Source organism: Rhea americana, unplaced genomic scaffold (genome assembly GCF_003343005.1).
Source record: "Rhea americana isolate MKP2758 unplaced genomic scaffold, rheAme1 scaffold_91, whole genome shotgun sequence".
NCBI classification, from domain to species: domain Eukaryota; kingdom Metazoa; phylum Chordata; class Aves; order Rheiformes; family Rheidae; genus Rhea; species Rhea americana.
Window position 1 is genome coordinate 921,789 of NW_028187100.1, and position 19,603 is coordinate 941,391.

Genomic DNA, 19,603 nt, shown 5'->3' on the forward strand with positions numbered 1-19,603 from the left:
TGTGTGTGTGTGTGTGTCTGCTTCTGTGTATGACTGCACTTGTAAGGATTTTAGATTGAGATCCTGAAAGGGGTAAGTACTCGGAGCATTAATCAAAATTAGCATTTTTATTTAGAGCAGTAGCATTGTTTAAAGTAAATCCTCAATCGTCTCCACTTAATGTGTAGTGGTTTGGGTATGAACAAACCAGGTTGATCTCAAAAGAAACTACACCAGAATTTTAGTGTTGGAAGGTTAGTGTAACTCGCAGGCACACCCCACATGTACTCCTAACTACAATATAAGGGACTGAACCTGCACTTGGTTCTTGGACAGTTTTAAAACTCTTGCATTGTAGGGATTTTTGGTCCAGTGAACCAGACTGAATGTGATTTAACAAAAGACCCCTGAACTACATAGAAATGAGGGCTTCTGTACCATCTGCTTTTCTAAACAGACTTGTTGATGTACCACAGTATTTACTAATGTAGGCATAGTCTAGTAGCTTGAGTGAGAAGATTTAGATTTCAATAAGCTACTCATCTGGTTATGAAAAAGGAAAAATTATATGCCACCTAATCACATTCACTTCTAACACAATTTTGTCGTCTTTAAATTTGTCAAAGCTTGAATTTCTTGCTAGTGGTTACTGTACATGCCAGGGAAGCATACTTTTCAACATGAGAAAATAAATATTTTAATACTCTGGTAATTCAGAAGTTCTCATAGAAGTCTCTTCAAATGTTCTGAGAAATACATCTGTAACCTTAGGAATTTCAGTACAAAGCWATTTCTTTCTTCCCCCCTCCTTCTGCCAGAAAGTGTTTTAAAATAGGAAACTGGAATGAAAATGCCTTCTTGTATTTAGAAAGGTTATACCAGCATTACCACACTGATAACTTAAATAGTTGCAGACATGCAACATGGAAATTAATTCTATAAGCATGAAAGGTGTCTAGTGTGTACCTCTCTTCTTAAAATGTGAAGAATGCCAGCTGTAAGTTTTAAAAATCTATTTACCCTGTGACCTTTATTTCTAGTGTATTTCACAGTAATATCCTGGTAAATAGATTTAGACATTCTTTTTTTAACTGTCTGAATGGGGACTGATAGCTTTTGTCACTAAAYTAATATTTTTGCATAGCTTATATTTTTCTGCTGACTTTTGCAGTGCTTGTTTCTCTTATTTGATTTCCTTTTGATAATTTAAAAAAGTCAAAATAAATGTTTTAATACTATATTAATATTTTATGAAGAAAGACTACAAGGAGTAATATTGTGACTAACAGAAAGGGAGGTTGTGAAATGGTAGTGCGTAATCAAGGCTACAGGTTTAAAAGATTGCCTTGGACTTAATCTTGTTGCATGTCATCCACCAGGTGCTGTCTATGTTACATTTTAACAATTGCATGGTAGTTTTATAGTCATCTCTGGGTGACTTTCATCTCACCCAACTTCAGATGTCTACCAGGTATATCAACATCTGAGCTAGTTACTTAGGTCTCTGTATTATTAGTGATGGGAAGTTGGTACTCATAAACTGTATTTCATCTAATCAACTGTAGGAATCTATTTTAAGTTGAGATGAATCACCCTAGAAATGTTGTATTTCATCTAACCAACTGAAGGAATCTATTTTAGGTTGAGATGAATCACCCTAGAAATGTCTTCTCTTCTCCATTGAATATTAAGGAAGCCTGGAATGGCTAGTTTAGATGTGGGCATCTTTATGTGCTCAGATGAATCTTGCCTTTAGTGGCAGGTGGAGTTTCACCGTAAGTGTTTTCTGAAAGGATGTGTTTGTTTAGAAACGGAGAACTTTAAAACAGATAGTGATGACAGCAGCTCGGAAATATGGTATGTTTTGAAGTTGTTATTGACAGTAACAGAAGTGGTATGAGGTATGTTAGAAAAAGGTGGAAACTAAGGCCCTCAAGTCTTGTTTGTTACTGCAGTGCGTATGATTTACACAGAACATTCCCTGAACTCAGGGATAGAATTGGTTTCATATATCTTTACTTCCTATGCCACCCTCGAATGATAGTTTCATATGGCTCATCTGAAGCTGTTCATTTCCTTACGAGCCCTCTTCAGGACTGTAAAATTCTATTGTAGAAGACATGAGAAAAGTTGAAGTTTAGTAGAATATGGTCTGGTGTGTTGAAGTGGTAAAAACTGTATAAATCGATAACTGTTCCATAAAAACTGTGTCTTGTCTGATTATGAAGTATACTAGAGTGTTAATAGTTTTTATTTATAATGCATTTACTGAGAAGAGCTGTTTTTCGTATGCTGTATTTGTAATATTGTGATATGCTTTTTTTTTTAAGAGAGAGAATGATTACAGTGATTTCTTTTTTCAATATTACTTTCATCTGTCTTAATGTGCATCTTACACTTTTTAAGTATTTCTCACTTGGAATTTTATTTGACCTGCTAACCAGCCTGATTTTTAAAAAATGGTATTTGGAGTAGTAAAACAAAATTTCTGTAGCTAAATTAAACTATTTTCAGCAATTTAAAACTTGGCCAATGATTTAAATCTTCCAAAAAAATAAACTTGTGGTAGGGCGCAGTCCTTCTGAATACTGTTGATCATCAAGCATGCTCTGAATATGGGTAACATTTAGTTTTGCTTCATATGTTTTATGGGGTATTAGTGATACGAAAATGTTCACAAAATTAAAAATATTTAAAAATTAAGTCAGGTGCACAAATAAAGGTCAGAATCTAGCTTTTTTTCCTGCTGTAGATGCACCCTGTAGCTATTGGGTTGCATTCTAGGTTATTCTGTTTCTGRCCCAAAAGATCTTTAAATCCTTTATCCATCCCTCACAAAGTGGTATAGCCAGATAAGTAAAGGAATCTTTCATCACAGAGTATAGGAKGTTAAGACAGTCTTCAAGGAGAGGGTAAGCACCTTGGAATCACCTAGCATCATAAAAATAGCTATTATGGAAAGCTGCAAGAGATTAATTTAAAGCGCTTTTATTGACTTCTCGAAACTGACTTTGCCGTGTGAACTCCTTCTGTATGCTTCTTGTTCAATGAGTATTAGGTATTAAAGAAAAAATGTCTGTTAAATTCTGTACAGCTACTTTTCTAAGTGTGTTAATCCTGAGACTTTAGATTTGTTTCCCTTCTTTGTTTGTTTGTTTGTTTGTTTTAGGCTTACTGTTTATTTTGATACTCTTTAAGGGTATTTCAGTGCTGCATGCTCTACATGGCAGAAATCAGTATCAGCTCCTTTATCTTTTTATCTAAGAAGGCATTTAAGATGTCATCTTGATACTATTTAAAAATTCAACGTATCAAGTATTTAAGAATGCAGCATACCACCTAAAATTTTTAGTTTACAAGTTCTTAATGGATTGTTGTTGCTGATAATCTAAAAACTTGTGTTTTTCTTAATTAAGAAAAAGTGAAAAGGATGTTAATAGGAGATGGAGAAGAAATAGATGCAGTGTTAAGAATATATCAGTTGAGCTTGAGAAAAATGATGGCTATTTTGATCATATGAGGGATAATTTGGAAAAGCTKTAAGAGATATATCAATTAATTTCATTTCCTTTCTTTAAAGGGAAGTGGTTTAGAAAGCATACTGGCCATCTGTGTGCAAAAGAGTATTTAGGTCAGTGGGTCTGTTCTGTCCTGCTTTATTACAGGATGAAAGGATCTGTTGTGCTGAAAGCAGTCTCGTCTTTGATTTAGGTTTCTGTATAGTCAGTACTCTTTGATAAATATTTATAAAGTACAATCATACTTCAGTAGCTTAATCTAGTAGTTGTAGACTGCTGTTTATATCAGTGTGAATTAAAATTAGTCTTTACAAACAGAATGCCTTTGGATTTTTTTTAAGTGCAAGCATTTATAGAAGAAATATAAAATCAGACTGTTTCAAACATATACCATGGCTGTCCTTGTATTTATGGTGTCATTTTTTTTTAATAACTATTTAATATCCCTAATGTGAATATGTGGTATAACTGGAGTGAATAAATTTTGGTTCCTTTGCAGGTGCCTACAGACTGTTACTTACTTGTCACATATTTATTGATTCTTTGGTTTTCTAACTACTTTATTTCTTTCTTTCTTTCTTTTTTTTTTTTTTAACTTCCTTTGTGACTTAATAGTCAAAGAGATTTTTAAAAGGGGCTGACAGTGACTTGGTAGAGAGAGGATTAGTAGAAGACTTAGCAAACTGTTGTTCAAATATTAGCCTCTAGTACTCTCCAGAGTAACGTTCTAGCAAAAAATGAGAACTTAGGATGTAAAATTTCTGGTGTAAGATGTGCTTACACCTAAGAGGAGAAGAAATATATACCATGTATTGTTCTGTGATGTCAGTAAAGCATAGGTAAAAATATGTGAAAAGGTGTTAACAGTGCTCAGAAAAAAGTATCCAGTTTTCATTTCTAATAGATTTTGAAAGTGTCCAACTTGGATTTTGCTCCTGTTAAAAATAGGAGATGCTCACTACATTAAATGACTGTTGTTAAACCTTCATCTGTCCCTTCATGGATTTTTTTTTATTGTTTTTAGATGTATAATACAGAATACTTTCCTCACTAGTGCAAGAAGCATATATGATTGCCCACATTTGAACCAGAATTAATTTTGTTCTTGTACTTAAACATCAACTGGGTAATGCTTTGTGATAGCTATGCATTGAGATAGGATGGATGACAAGTATTAGCAGATCATCTGTAAAATAAGAGAATGGGACAGGAAAAAGTGCAGTAGTGGTTAGATTCCCTGAGACTGATTTCCAGTTGATTGATAGGATTTTTTTGGCTTGTGACTGCTCTTTTGTCCCCTCCCAGAATAAAGCCATTTTGATTGAGAGGAGAATTTTAAAGGGGAGTCTGAGATAGAGCTTGACAAGTCTTTAGCACTACTTTAACTGACGTGACTGGAGTTATATGTAATTGTAGATGTTATTTCAGGCACTGTTAGATCAAGTCTGCATTTTTGGATGTCCAGCTTGTTTAAAAAGCATATCTATGCTTTTTTTTAAAAAGTTTAAATTAGAATCAGTCTCAGTATTTTCATCTACTTGGTAATGCTACATCTTCTTATGATTTAGCAGCAGGATATTTGAGCTATTGGAGGATTTAAGTATAGTCTGCTGAGATTATGTGAGGAGAAGGAAAGGTACGTGTTATATTTTATTGGTGTGCTGATTGCGTTGTTGAGACCATTATATGACTGTGAGGAGACAAGATGCTGTTTTTAGACTTACGTTGTAGCAGTGCAGCTTTTATGGTTTCTATGTTAGAGGCCTAGAAGTCACCAATTGGATTTTTTTTTTTCCCAAATGAAAATCAGGATAGATGCATGATACTATAGCTGTTGTTGGACACTTTTTTTTTTTTCTTTCCTCCTCCCCCGTTCACAGATAGTTGCCTGGTAAGTGGAAGCCCATGTGTTGATTCTGGAGTCTCCAGCCTCATGAATACAAAATCTAAGCCTGCTGCCACCACTTCTTTCAACATTTCTGTGGCTGAGATTCCAAGGAAGCGCAAAGGAAGTGATTCTGATAACCAGTAAGCAAATTGATTCAGTTTGTGCCTCAACATAAAGATGAGAAATTCATCTGTTATTTCAATGATACGGTAACTTTCTAATCCTCTTTCTTGAAATGCCATATATGCTATGATTATTTATTACAGTTTCTTCCAAATATACATTCTTTGGCAGTCCTGAGCGTTTAAAACTGTAAAAAAAATTTTTTTTCTTGAATCCAGGAGATATATGTTGGATTCTGTAATGCTGATTTCTGGCCTGAAATATCTAGGTAGTGCATCTCTAATGCTGAAATTTCAATCCTAACTCATTTTTTTTTCTTTTTCACCAACTAAAGGCAAGTTTTGTTTGTAGGGAATTTTTATTAAATTTCTTGAAGTCTCACAAGTGTGCACAAGAATATCATCTTAAAGTGTGAAATAAGATTACTAGTTAAGCTCTTTGATCTAGAACTGCAGAATCAGAACTGCTTCTTCWGTGACCAGGGCAGCTATTTACTTAAATACCTAGACAGGATGTGACCTAAAAATGAGGACCTTACTGCACTAATACTCAGCCTCTTTAAGTGGGTCACCCTTTACTCCTGAGATGATACACTCAACTCTTTTGTCCTCTTTGATAGCTGCCAAACAAGTGCTAGTTACACATATGTTTAGAAACAGGAATTGTTTATAAAAAGTGACCTATTCTAAGCTGTATTTTAAACATTTGCCAGTTACAAGTGAGGACAAGTCAGCGTGTAGATTAGAGCATTACTGCTATCTCCAGACTAGCGTGGAGGAGCCACCTTTAAAAAGGGGGGGAAAGAGGGAACTTATTTGTGTTTGTGGTTATGAAAGCAGTTCTCTTTAATCTGTACTCCTTCTATATAATCCATTGATCTTCAGAATGTATCCATACTATGGATATTGATAAAATTGTACAACTCAAAATTTCAAGTGCATCTTGTATTTCTGGAGTTTCCAGGGGTCTACATTAGTTTCTGAAAAAAATATCTCTATTGTTTTTCAGTAGCACTTGTATTTAATTTTATCTGTTAAGTAAAGATGCTGATTCATCAATAATGTTTCCCTAAAGTCTAAATCAGTCCCTGATAATCATGAAACTTCTGTCAGAAAGAGTTTTCACGTGCTAGATGGACTGTTCAGTCGAAACAGTGTTGTTTTACAAGAACRAGTTAGTTCCTAAAAGCAGATGGTCTTGCTGAAGTACAGCATTTTAACTGAAATTTTTCTGTAACACTTTTCTGTAACTTTTTTTCATTGTTATATCAAATCATCTTGCTGTGCTTCAAGTTCATTCAACTTACTTCATTACCTGTTCCTGCAGGGACACAGTTGAAGTTGATGGTGATCCTCAGAAAAGGTACATTTTTATAAATGAACGCATTACTATTTTCATGTCACATACTCGTTCTGTTTGGTAAGATAAGCTGTGTGTTTGTTTGCCTTAAAAAATGCTTATATAAGGGCACAGATTTGCAGGGCATAAATTTGTACAATATGAGATGATACACATGTAGCTAATGAACAGGATAGACAGGTCCATCCATTGTTAAAATTTTCTGATATTTCTTCCAAAGATAACACTGACTTGCTTATAACGTTGCCAGACTTCACTTGTTCTGGTTGAAATTAAGATAAGAAAGGGGAAAAAAAGAAGTGTTACAGTGGAATAAGAAGGCTGGGGAGGGAAAGGGAAAATTTGATACTCATCTGTGATTGGTCCATGTAAACATTTTTTATTTGATTTTTAACCTTGTCAATGTGCTTTTAAAAATAAACCTAACAAACATAAGCTGAAAGAATTCTATTACAGAGAAAGAATTCTATTCCAAATTCTATTACAACAAGCCATAATTAAGATTGGCTGCACAGCATTAAAAAAAAAAAAAAAAAAAAGGCATGAGAAATATACAGTACAGGACAAGTCTTAATTATGTGGTTTATTTTTTGTAATTTCTTTTTCTGCACCCCACTATCTTACTTAGAATGTATGTTTGTTTGTGTGTAGCTATCCAGTATTCTGTTTTATCCTTCTGGTCAGTATTTGGTGTGTGGCTTATTGAATACTATTAAAATCTTTCACTGAAGAAAAATTGTTTGTTTCTTTGTAGACTTTTCCATGATGCCCATGATAGAAAAGTGTTTCAAAAATGATTCTTCTTTGCATTTAAGACCTCTGCTTCTCTCTTTAATTGGGAAATACGTTTCATAAAATGCAGCAAAAGATTTTATTTATTTTTTTCTGAATAATCCAGATTCTATYCTTGCTTGTAAAAATTAAATACACCTGCATTACAGCCACAAGGTAGTAATTCATCCTGTGTTCATATAATCAAAGTAGTTTTAACCTAGCTATTTCTGTCAGTAACAGCACAGCAGTTATGACAGAGGCTATACAAACCCATCAAAGACTGTGGCTGATTMCTTGACCAGCAAGGTTGTTCTAGTTTCTTACCTGAATTGCACTCCTGAGAGAGGAGGGTTAGTCGATAGGCCACATGCTTCATCGCACTTGGTCTGGCTTCCTTTATCTGTTTTCACTTTGCAGTCAGACTGTAGTCCAGTAACTGTTAGAGTTCATACTACATACACATCTCTGATAAAAGTTTATTAAATACATACATACATACATATCTATATAATTAGTTATAGGTAACTCCTCTAAATCTGAAACAGCTTCACTGAAGAAAAGACCTAAGGTCATGTGAACCCAACCTACTCCTGTGTTTTGATTGATAACACTGTCTAGAAGAAGCCTATGTTCTAGCAAAATCCCAGGCTGAAGAGTTGGCTCTCTGAATCTTAGGTTAATTTGGCTGTGGTGCTGCTGTATTCTCACAGGGGTCAGTGCTTAGTTACACCACTGACAGCCGGAAGCAGCATTCAAGATCTTCCATAAATCTCTATTCTCCAACTACTCTTCTATTTCCTGCTTCCATTTTCTCATGGGAAGCGGCAGCTGACTGATTGGCCTGTCTCCCTGCTTCCCTTCTCGTAGAACATACGTCTCTTCTGGGACAATCCTGAGGCTAGTGAGTCTCCTGTCAAATGGAGCTTGGAGTGTAGCATGAGATGGCTCCATTGCTAAATTTAAAAAGCTGAAGTACTGCTGCAGCTATATTCAGGAAAACTCATATTTGTTTTCCTTCCTTCTAAAGCAAGCAGTAGCCAATGTTAACGTGGGAACTGCTCTGAATTCCCTCTGCCAGAACAAAAATGCTTATACTAAATTTGCAAGATGGTGATTAAGCCACTTCATGACATTTTTAAAAGCTGTTGGAGAAGAATACAGTCATTTTTGGAGGGAAAAAAAAGATAATTACTCTCATTTGAATCATCATTTATATTTTTTTCTGCCAAGTGCTTTTCATGATACAAGCAATTAATTTTCTTTCATTTACAATTTTATTATATGAACTCTTTCTAGTTATTACTGTATAGTAAGGGAAAATACTTAATTGTTTGCTCTCATGAGCAATTGTAGGATGATATTTTAGGCCCAATCTAAGCTAAGAGAACTGTTTTTATCTTTTGGCAGTGAGAATTTGGAAATAATCACACAATAGAGGATATCTCTTGCAAAATTAAAAAAAAATCAAGTCGGAGCTTTGACYAGTTGATGTTCTATTGATTCTGTTTTCTCTAGAATATAAGTAGACCTGTAATTATGAAATATCTCTATAGTATGTTCACATAATTTTGTGAACATTTAAAGTTATGTTTTGTTCTCTCTTTGTATTATACATCACTTAATAGATAATTCTTTGATTTTATTGGAGTGTAGTAATTTTCTAGAATTTCCTGTATCTTCTTGAATTCATGGGAGTAAAGAAGTGTCTAGTATTAAATATGCAATTTAAAAAGCTGTATCTTGTTTTCTCTAGGAGTGAAGATGACGAACATGTTAAAATAAAAGATTTCAGGTACTAATTTACAAGACAAGTAGATTTTGCTAGTAAATACTGAAATGCACACTAAAAAAATGAGTTTGTGGATTATTTACATCAAAACTTCCAAATATTTACCAGTTTTAGCACCTTTTCCTTTATTTTTCTGTACTTTTACATTATTTGTTAGAGCCGTCTTTGGGATTTTATTTTCTACTAACTTCAGTGCGAGTTGTGTTGCAGAATAGCTCAAACATTAGCAAATACCTGAGGTTTAGAATTTTCGAGGTAAGAATTAAATGAAGTCGCTCAAGCTGTGTATAAAGGGAGCTGATGAATAAAAAGAGAGACTGTATGAGTTTGGGGATTGTTTCTTTTAGGTTTGTGTAAACATGGAGTTATTTGTGAAGTATTCCAAGTGAAAGTAGATGCAGCTAGAGCATGTCAAAGACTTCTTATTCTTGAAAAAATGCTTAAACAGGGAATTGTTTAGGGATTGCCACTGCGCTTTGAATTCACATCTTACCTTAATCCACATTAAAATTCATTGAAACCCAGTGTGACTGAATGCAATTGTGATTCATCCAAGTAATTATTTTAAACTATAGGCAAGCCACTTAGTAAAACTAGAGTTATTTCAGAATAAAACTTGTCTTTTCTGCATGTTAGCAAAGATGTAATAGCAGATACCTACAATTCACTCTGCTGTCAAAAGTAGTCTTTTTACAGTATGTTAACTGATAATTGTGAAATATTCTTGTAGTTTAACAGAAGAAATGAATGACAAAGTTCATTCCAAAATATATTATCTCTACAGACTTTTTTATTTAACTCCAAAATTCATTTTTCTTTAATGAGTATTCCCGTCACTATGCAAGATTCTATTTTGTGTAGTGCTTTGATAACATTCGTGTTATATTGTTGGTTTTTTCTCTCTAAAGTATTGGTTCCTTAGTTGGAAAAGTTGGAAGACATTTTGAAGGTTTGCTTAGCAGGTGTACCTCTCCAGTGTTGGTACAAGCTGATAGAGGAAATTACTTTCTTCCATTCTTTATAACTGGTGAATATCATAGAAGGCTTTTTGAATCATCCAGTCATCACTGGAATTTCTGTATCTACCTGTTCTAGGTTCCATAAGTTCTTACTGAATCTTCCCAATGTGGAATATTGGTCTGTTTGCCCATATATTTGTATCTGTCTTCCAGACATTCGCATTTGAAGGAGTATGCATAATGTATTACTGTTGCTGACTCACACAAAGAAGAAGTTGGGTGAATCTGTAGAACTGAGAATCAGCTGATGAAAGTAAATTTTTAATAAGCTTTAGGGGAGAGAGAAAAGCAGATTGTTTAGGTGAATGACCCAAATTTATTTATTTATTTGCAGGGAAAGGAATTTCTTTTATTTTTTTTTTATTTTCTTTTCCCTTCCAAAGAAAAGTAATAGATATAATAGAAGACTTTAAAATTGTACTTTATTCTTTCTCATCAGGCTAGATTTAGTGAACTTAATTACCTTTACTAACTTCTGTAACAGTATGCCTCAGAGGAAGCATTTCAGAGATGAGTTACACAAAACTTTGTCTCGCAGTTTGGTTCACTACAATTGTGTTTGGTCTCAATCAGGAAGAAAAGTTACCTTGATTTTAATTGAGTGGCCAGTTTGCCTTCTGGTTAAGGAGGAAATAGAATGAATTAAACTTCTTTTGACCTGCTGGAGGGTGTTAGATGGAGGTAGACTAGATAGAAAGCCTAATATACTAGAAGGAATTAAAGAAGAGATGACCTAAGATGTAAGTAGATTTGTAATGTGTACTGTCATGTGCAGTAAGAGGGTTTTTTCTGATGAAAACTCTTAGAAGAGTGTTTGAGATCTTGGATGGAGGCTTACAGAGAGATAAAACTTGAGATATAAGGTGTGCAYAGAGCTTGAAACCCTTTCTACCACCTTATCCCATGACTGAAAGGGAAACATTCTGAAGCAGCTCTAGTGAAAATAGATGAGGCACAGCTTTTTCTTTCAGTTTCCACAGTATCTCTTATAAGCATATATAAATGTGCTGTCTGTTGCTTATGCTGTGCTATGAATAAATGCTTCTATTTGTGTCTTACCTCAACTTAAGTGACTTTTAAGGTAGCTAGATAACAAGAAGATACTGCTCATCTAAAAGTACAGTGAGTTTTTATAAACTGGAGTTCAAAGGCGCTTTAGCAGGTGCTTCTTGGAGCATTCTTCATTATAACAAAGCTAGTAGAATGAGTCCCTCATCTGAGCTACACAGGCCAGGTAGAAATAGCATCAGAAGGGCCAGGAGGCAGAAATGTCTTCCAGTGATTACTAATGATGTGAAATAATCTCTGATATACAGTAAACTGTCAAGGTATTCACTTGACCCTCAAGGATCACAAGGAGAATTTCACAACTTTGTAAAAGTCTTCATAATCAAGTTGTTGCTTGACAGTTTTTTCTCTCAATAGTTCACATCATTATTATGATTTGCTGCTTTGTTTAAGTTAAACCAGTTCAGTCGTCAAGTATATGAAGCACAAGGAAAACTTTCAACACAGTAGTATTTTTTGTGGTATGCTCTGCTCTCAAATTAAATAGATGTGTTGGTGGAGGGGGAGATTGTTGTGCATCTTTCTGAAAATAATTCTTCTTAGAGAGGCACACAGTCAGACAGAGAAACGAAGAAGAGACAAAATGAATAATCTGATAGAAGAATTGTCTGCTATGATACCTCAGTGCAATCCCATGGCACGAAAACTAGACAAGCTTACAGTGTTACGGATGGCTGTGCAACACTTAAAATCTTTAAAAGGTGGGTTATAATAAAAAAAAAATCCTAAAAGTGCTTTTTCTAACAAGAATTATAATACATATTTTCTTTAATGATAAATAACTAATCTGTTTTATATACTTACTGAATTCAATTGAGTGTATACTTCTACATAATCATTTCTAGATACATTTGTACTTCTTGTTCATTAGCAGTAGTATGTGATTTTGTATATTTCCCATATTTAAAAGTTTATCTCTGTAATTTGTCTATTCTTCATTTAAATTTACATACTTATATCTTCCAAAATTTCATTTCTTGTTTTGTTTCTCTTTTTTTCTGCTGTGCATTAAACAGTGCTTCAAAGTCTAATTTTTTTTTCTGTGCTAAGGATATGCTTTGTAATTAAGTCAATATGTGTTCTGCTAACTCTCCATTTTCCCTCATACTTTCGACAGCAGCAGTACCTGTAGTGCTCTACCAAAACCACTAGCTGTACTGCTAATAGAGAAGCAAATTGTCTTTGAGCTCCTGTTCATTGTTTCCATGTTTGTGATTGCATCAACTCTTTGTCCTTGCATTGAATTTCATGTTTATCTGATGACTTTGAAATATACAATATCATGAAACAAGATGGAAAACATTAAAAAAAGAAAAAAAAGAATCCCCCCCTGCTAAAATCTGGGAAAGCTTTAAGTTGAAGGCCAAGTCATTCAAGAAATGTTGAATAGTTCTGAAGAGTTATTTGGCAAGTGTGAGATCAGAAAAAAGTCTCCTGAACAATGGGAAACAATGTTAATGCTTACCTAAGAGAACTAATCTAAGTAATTACACTGGTAGGGAGCATAGAGAACTCACTTAAGTGGTGGGTTAACACTTGTGCAGTGTAATTTCATGAAGCAAAGCCATTCACTTAAAACTAAAGAAAGAATTGGTTTTGGACACAGACGGTCATCTTTCATCCTTTTTTTCTCTGCCTGCAAGAACAGCAGTCAAAGGGAACCTTAAAAAAAAACTGTTTGTTTGGTAAGTGTTTGCAGTTACCAAAATACTTGCAGTGTTTAAGAATGCTTCTAGAGTATTTGCCTTTGGAGCTAGAACAATGAACATAGTGAATCAACCACACAATAGTTATGTGATTTAACTGTATAGAGTGATTTTTGGATCACTAGATAGATTGTGCTAATGAAGCGTTGTTTGTGCCCAAAAGATAGTTGACAGCATAAGAATAATTCATACTCAGCAAATGTTAAGGATTCTGAAACAAACCTATAAAAATGTGTCTACATAATCCAGTTCTCATAACACCATTTCTGTAGTAGTACAGAAATTTTTTTGAGATTACTAATTTATTCTTGTGGATACGTTTAAGAGGTCATTTTTTTGTTTTATTTAGGTGTTGGTTGCAAGTAAAATTTCTAAAATATGAACCAAGTATAACCCTGTTAAAATGTAACTTTTGCCATTGTATATAAGTCTACAAATAAGCTGTTTTGCAGGTTCCACTAGCTCCTATTCAGAAGTCCGGTATAAACCTTCATTTTTAAAGGATGATGAGCTTAGACAGTTAATCCTTAGGGTAAGTAGAAGGAAACTCTCAGTCAAGTGATGTCCTTATTAAAGCCAGCCTCTAACTTAAGTTTTTAGTTTGAAAGAGGTGGGGGGTTTTTGTATTTTTTTTGTTTTGTTTTTTTTTGTTTTGTTTTTTTGTTTTTGTTTTTTTTAAAGTAAGCATCCTAATTGCTTGGTGAGTATTGGTTGATAAACTTCGTACACTATACAGGATTTTTTTTTTTTTATAAAGAGATATGGAAGATAATACATTAGTAGGGTAAACAGCAACCCTTGGGGATAGTAAATCTGTATATAAACTGCATAATTAATACGTAAAATATTTTAATGCTAATATTGAACTCTGCCTGCAAGTATAGAGAATGCTTTTAATTATGTGTAAATATACTTGCTGTTGTTTGCTGTGTTTTGTTTTAAGTTTTCAAGATGTATTTTGAAGTAGAAGTAGAAATAATATCTAAAAGAACATTTTTCTTCTTGTTTTCACGCACATGTATACACCCACACTCCTTTATGCTTTCTCGTTTGCAACTGTTTTCTTTTTTCTTTGCTGCAATAACAAAATTTGGCAACATCTGTAAAATGACTCTGAGTTAAGGTGTTTTACAGCTGGCCTTCTCTTTCCCAAAGCTATGTTTAGGAAACTACTTGTCTGCAGTCTAATTTGGTTCTTACAATCTTTTTAATTGCTTTTTTTGTGTGATTTATAACTTAATAAAAACATTGAGGTTTACAAGTGTATTTCCTTGCAGTAATCAATATTCATAAAATATTTTAGTTGTTTGTTTATAAAGGCTATATCTTTGTATTTTCAGGCTGCAGATGGATTCCTGTTTGTGGTTGGATGCAACAGAGGAAAAATTCTGTTTGTTTCAGAATCAGTTTGCAAAATACTTAATTATGATCAGGTGGCTGTAATTGAGGTTTTGTTTTTATTTTGAATTTTCTTCTACTTATAAACTTTTAAACATTCTGATTTTTTTTGTGTTTTATTAAGAAACAGTCCTTCTGCATCGTTTCTTTGAATCCCTTTGATTTAACCTTTTCTTAAGAGTAAGGCTGTATTTCCTGGAATGAAGCATTTGCAAGTACAGTCAGTGTTCCTGATCTGACTGACAACGCCAGATTGCAATTGATCATCCTTAAGGACAGTGCTAATCTGAGGGGACTAGTTGTCCCATTTCTACCTCTAAGAAATTTTCTCTCTGCCACCACCCCCCTTTAAATTCAGGGAAATTAGTATTTCGGCTATGCAAGTTAAAGCTCACCTTGGTAATGACTTTATACTCAGATCTCCCAGTATCTCCTGATCCACAGTAACTATCCATGTATATACCCTTAACCTGAAGGAAAAGAGATAATGTGAGTTAGCTTAACCTGAAAAGAGAGGTACTGTAAACTACTTTGTGCTAGGTCACACTTAACATCATGGACAATTACCACAAATAATCAAGGCATAGTAACTTGTTTGTGTATCTAAGACTTCCATTTCAAAAGCAAAGACAGTTGCATGATTCTGTCTATCTACTTTTATAAGTTAGAAATCATGGGCTGCATGTTTTAATCATTTTTTAAATTTTTTTAAATTAAAAAAGTGGAATGAATCATCTTATATGGGAAGAAGCATAAAGCAGGTTTTTGTGGGGAATCTCAGAACTTGTTGAGGATCTAAAAAGTGCCTTTCAGAGTCTCTCCCATCAGTCCTGTCTGCTTCCAGACCCATAAGATCATTGCTATTCCAGCCATAGAAGCAACAAAGACTAGATTCAGGGGAAATGACTGACTTAAACCATGGACTTATTAGCTTATATGGGAATCATTTCTGGCTATAAATCCCATTGTCATTCGAATATATTTTGACAAGACTGCTACTAGCCTTTCTCAGTGGCATTCAGCATTTTGCATTTGCATTTGGGTTAGATGGGGACTGGGCAAATGGAAAAGGATGTATGTTTGTTCTGCTATCTTAGAACCTTTTCCCATTAGAAGCTTAGCCCATTTCTGACTCTAGCTTATTGGAGAGGTGCTTCCTTTATGCAGAGAACACACAGCAAGTGGCAAGGGTCTAAGATGAGTTGTAGTTTGGGTCTAGAATAGTGCTTAACAGAGCAGCTGCCTTCTGTCCAGTGATCTGACCTGCTTTGGTGAAGGTAAGCAATATCAAAAAGCCACCAACCAAACAACAAAAAAAACCCTCACCAACCCCACAAAGCTAGCTCACTTCTGTGAGAATTTCCTCCTGTTTCAAAAGAATGTAGTGGTGCCTGGAGTTCAGCAGACTGATTATTTTGACTGGATCAGCAGAGGCTGTTGGAATTGCCAGTCTGCAGGTTGAGAGCTTCCCAGACASAGAAATCCCTGTAAGTATCCCCTCCTGAGGAGTGCTGAAGTGCACAGACCCCTGTGTGGCTTCCAAAGAGCTTCTGGCTCGCTAATGCCATTTTGTCCAACCAAATTAAAGCGCAAGTCATTCAGCAGCTGTAAATACTTATTCTCAGAACAAAATCTGTGAGGGTGCATGGTTTGCACTTAACCTTCTTTGGTTCTGGAATCACGTTTGATGATCAAGAATCACATTAAGTAAATAACTAAAGCATACATAATCAGTAGGTACTTTGTATTCTGTAATACTGACAGTTTTCCAATATCTGACTAGATCCAGTGTTTTTCAAAGGGAAGTTGTCAATTACATTTTTACTACCATATTTTTCTGAAAATATTATTATACAGTGGTAAATTAGAAGCAAATCAAAATATTGAAATTAGAATACTATGGTATTTGAAAGATTTCTTTTTAAAATAGCATAAGTTTGTGTTACTGAGATGACTAATATATATGGTGTTCTATTCTAGAACACTGTGGTTATTAGTTCTTTTTCTCTATTTTTTTTTTAATAGGCCAGTTTAATTGGACAAAGTTTGTTTGATTACTTGCATCCAAAAGATGTCGCCAAAGTTAAGGAGCAACTTTCCTCTTCAGATGTTTCTCCGAGGGAAAAGCTCATAGATGGCAAAAGTAAGTCATATTTATGAATATACTGAGATTTTTTTAACAGATGTTAATAAATTCAGTTATTATGGATGGCATATTCATGTATTCATATGTACAAACTTGAGATACAGCTTCTAAGAACCAAACATATTTGAATGCTTATCTGCTGCTTAGAGTGTGCTTACAATTTAGAAGCTAGCCCAGTAAAGAACTTACTTTAGGTAATAAGAATGATAGAAATTTTCATTGTTAAACATTTACCAAGATATGGTCTGATGTTTTTCCTACCAGGCATACTACTTTTTTTTCTTGTATTTGATAGGTCTTGTCAGTACAAAAGACCTGATGTAGTCGAACATGGGATAAAATACTTCAATATCAAGAATCACTGTCTTCTCTGAAAATGCTAAGTGTCAATCCTAATTTAACCAAACCTTACTTTGTTTACAGTTATTACTAAYATGGAAAGCATTATGTACTGTGCAGTCAATCACTATTTTATAGCTGTTTTTTATAAAACATCTTTGCAGTTCTTCCCTGTACCAAATAGGAGTTGAAAGTTTATAAAGTATATGTATTAAAATAAAATTCATACTATCAAGTAAGACATTAAAATAATTTGATAGTTCTTTTTAATTTTGGAATCCATGTGACAGTCACATTTTCTTTCCCTATTTAAGTTGTTAGACTGATTTCACAATTAATTTTAAGTACAGAATATAGACAACTAAGCAGTAAGAAGAATGTACTAGAAACTGAAATGAAAATAGTCTGAAGATTTTGTTGGGGTTATGGTTTTTTTTGTTGTTGTTGTTTCTTTTTTTAAACTACTCTTACTAAACTTTTGTAAGCTGGCTTGCAAGTACACACAGATTTTCAAGCTGGACCAGCTCGACTGAATTCTGGTGCTCGACGTTCTTTTTTCTGTCGGATAAAATGTAGTAAGACCTCAGTCAAAGAAGAAAAGGAATGCTTGCCCAACCCAAAGAAGAAAGGTATTCAAACAGTATAGATGCAGTGGGGAACTTTCTGTCATGAAATTCTGTATATTTAAGTTTTGAGTGAGTAGTTATCAGTGACTTCACAAAATAGTTGTAGAGAAGTGTGAGTATGTACTGGAGACAYGTATTGAAAAACAGTCTAATTGTATTCTTTCTCCTCCTTATTCACTCCTGAAAACTGGGGGGAGGAACCTGTGGTAAGTGGCTGTGTTTAGGAGCACATAGTCTGTTCCAGTCAAATTTTAGAAATCTAAGGGAAACTTGAAAGCACTGGAGCCGATCAGAAGAATGAGATTAACTTATGTCTTGAAGATAACTCTAAGAATAAGGCCTGCAAAAGCTACTGTTTTGGAGGAAAAAAAAAGCAAGTAAAAAAATTTTTGTTTTTCCTGGGCTACTTTTTCTGTTGTGTATATTTGCAAAGTATGAATTTTCTTCTTTTGCGTATAATAAAGTTAGTTAATCAGTGTAATTCCATTTACTTTTCCAGTAATTTTAATTTAGTTCATATTTTGGCATGCATGTACAGCACTGAATTCTTTTTGAGCTTTCAGTGGATGAATTTTCCTTTTTAGACTTAATTACTAGCTCTTTTTTAACACCTTAATATTGATATTTGCAGAAGTGCTGAAATTGACATTAAAAAAATCTTGCTACTATTTTTAATGTAACATGTTATTACTGATAAATACCATTCAAGAGTAAATTTTTAAAAAGATCTGACGTTGTAAGGAAATAGAATTCTAACTCTCTTGATGTGCCAACTGACTTGGTGAGATAAAAATTTAACTTTTATAAACGTTTTTCAGGAAGGCAGCGTTGATGGAAGAGTATCTTGCCAGTCTGTGACAAAGTCACTGTTTCCATAGCTGATAGAGTAGATGCAGTTAAATTTATGGAAAGCATAGTTTGTTCAGAATATGGATATCAAGAATCTTTTGGTAATTTTTGGAAGGATAACGATGTAAGACAGTATATCATCTCTACTCTTGGGAATATATGAGAGTATTTGCATGGTATAGGTCTACCAGCTGCAGGAGTGAGTGACAGTGTATCTTATAATGTAGGGACTTTACTTTTTTCATATTTGTGGTCCCAGAAAATTGAAAAATCCAGAAGCCTGACATAAATAGGTTTTGTGTTGCTCTTCCTCCATTCTTCCCAGAAGTTTCTTTTAGCAGCTGCAGTAAGAATATGTTATGGTCATAGTGTTTGCAAGACAAATGGTTGAACTGGAAGCTATGGGGAGGGTCTCTCTAGTTTGTCTGAATTCGTAATACATGTGAAACCATAGAAAGAGAAAGTGATCTGTGTATTACCAGACTGTTGGCTTACTTTTTCTTCTGTGAGAATGTGTTTGAACTGACAATACCTGTAACTATACAGAAGTGCTCTCTCCAGGTAAGCTAAAATTTAGTACAAAATTAATTAATCAAATGCTCTGTAAAATTACTCACAGCATTTTGCATTTGTWCCTTGTTGTAGGTAATTATAAAATCAAAATGCTAATCTTATGGTGAAAATAATCCAGAAATATAAATTTCATTTTGAGCCATAACTGCTTGTTTCATTTTTTTACTAGATCACAGAAAGTACTGTACCATTCACTGTACTGGATATATGAAGAACTGGTCTCCTAATGAGGTGGGAGTGGAAGAAGAAAATGATGTAGAAAAAGACAGTAGTAATTTTAACTGTCTTGTTGCAATTGGGAGGTTACACCCTTATGTTGTTCCACAAAGGTGTGGAGAGATAAAAGTCAAAGCAACAGAATTTGTTACACGATTTGCCATGGATGGAAAATTTGTTTATGTAGATCAGCGGTAAGCGTTTTGTTCTTTAATAGGGGAATGCAGATGACA

At 34.2% G+C, this 19,603-nt stretch overlaps 1 protein-coding gene across 2 annotated transcripts in view; it reads left to right on the forward strand.

The window, feature by feature from the left end:
* The window catches only part of BMAL2 (basic helix-loop-helix ARNT like 2), a 34,152-nt gene that overhangs the window by 2,603 nt on the left and 11,946 nt on the right, over nt 1–19,603 (forward strand). The window contains exons 2-10 of one of the 2 annotated variants that reach the window (XM_085324444.1): nt 5,378–5,525; nt 6,835–6,870; nt 9,395–9,433; nt 12,061–12,218; nt 13,676–13,755; nt 14,564–14,671; nt 16,647–16,764; nt 17,592–17,735; nt 19,324–19,564. In XM_085324444.1, the coding sequence (XP_085180570.1) occupies nt 5,378–5,525; nt 6,835–6,870; nt 9,395–9,433; nt 12,061–12,218; nt 13,676–13,755; nt 14,564–14,671; nt 16,647–16,764; nt 17,592–17,735; nt 19,324–19,564 (1,072 nt within the window). The remainder of the gene's footprint in view (nt 1–5,377; nt 5,526–6,834; nt 6,871–9,394; nt 9,434–12,060; nt 12,219–13,675; nt 13,756–14,563; nt 14,672–16,646; nt 16,765–17,591; nt 17,736–19,323; nt 19,565–19,603) is intronic. The other variant, XM_085324445.1, reaches the window with a different exon arrangement.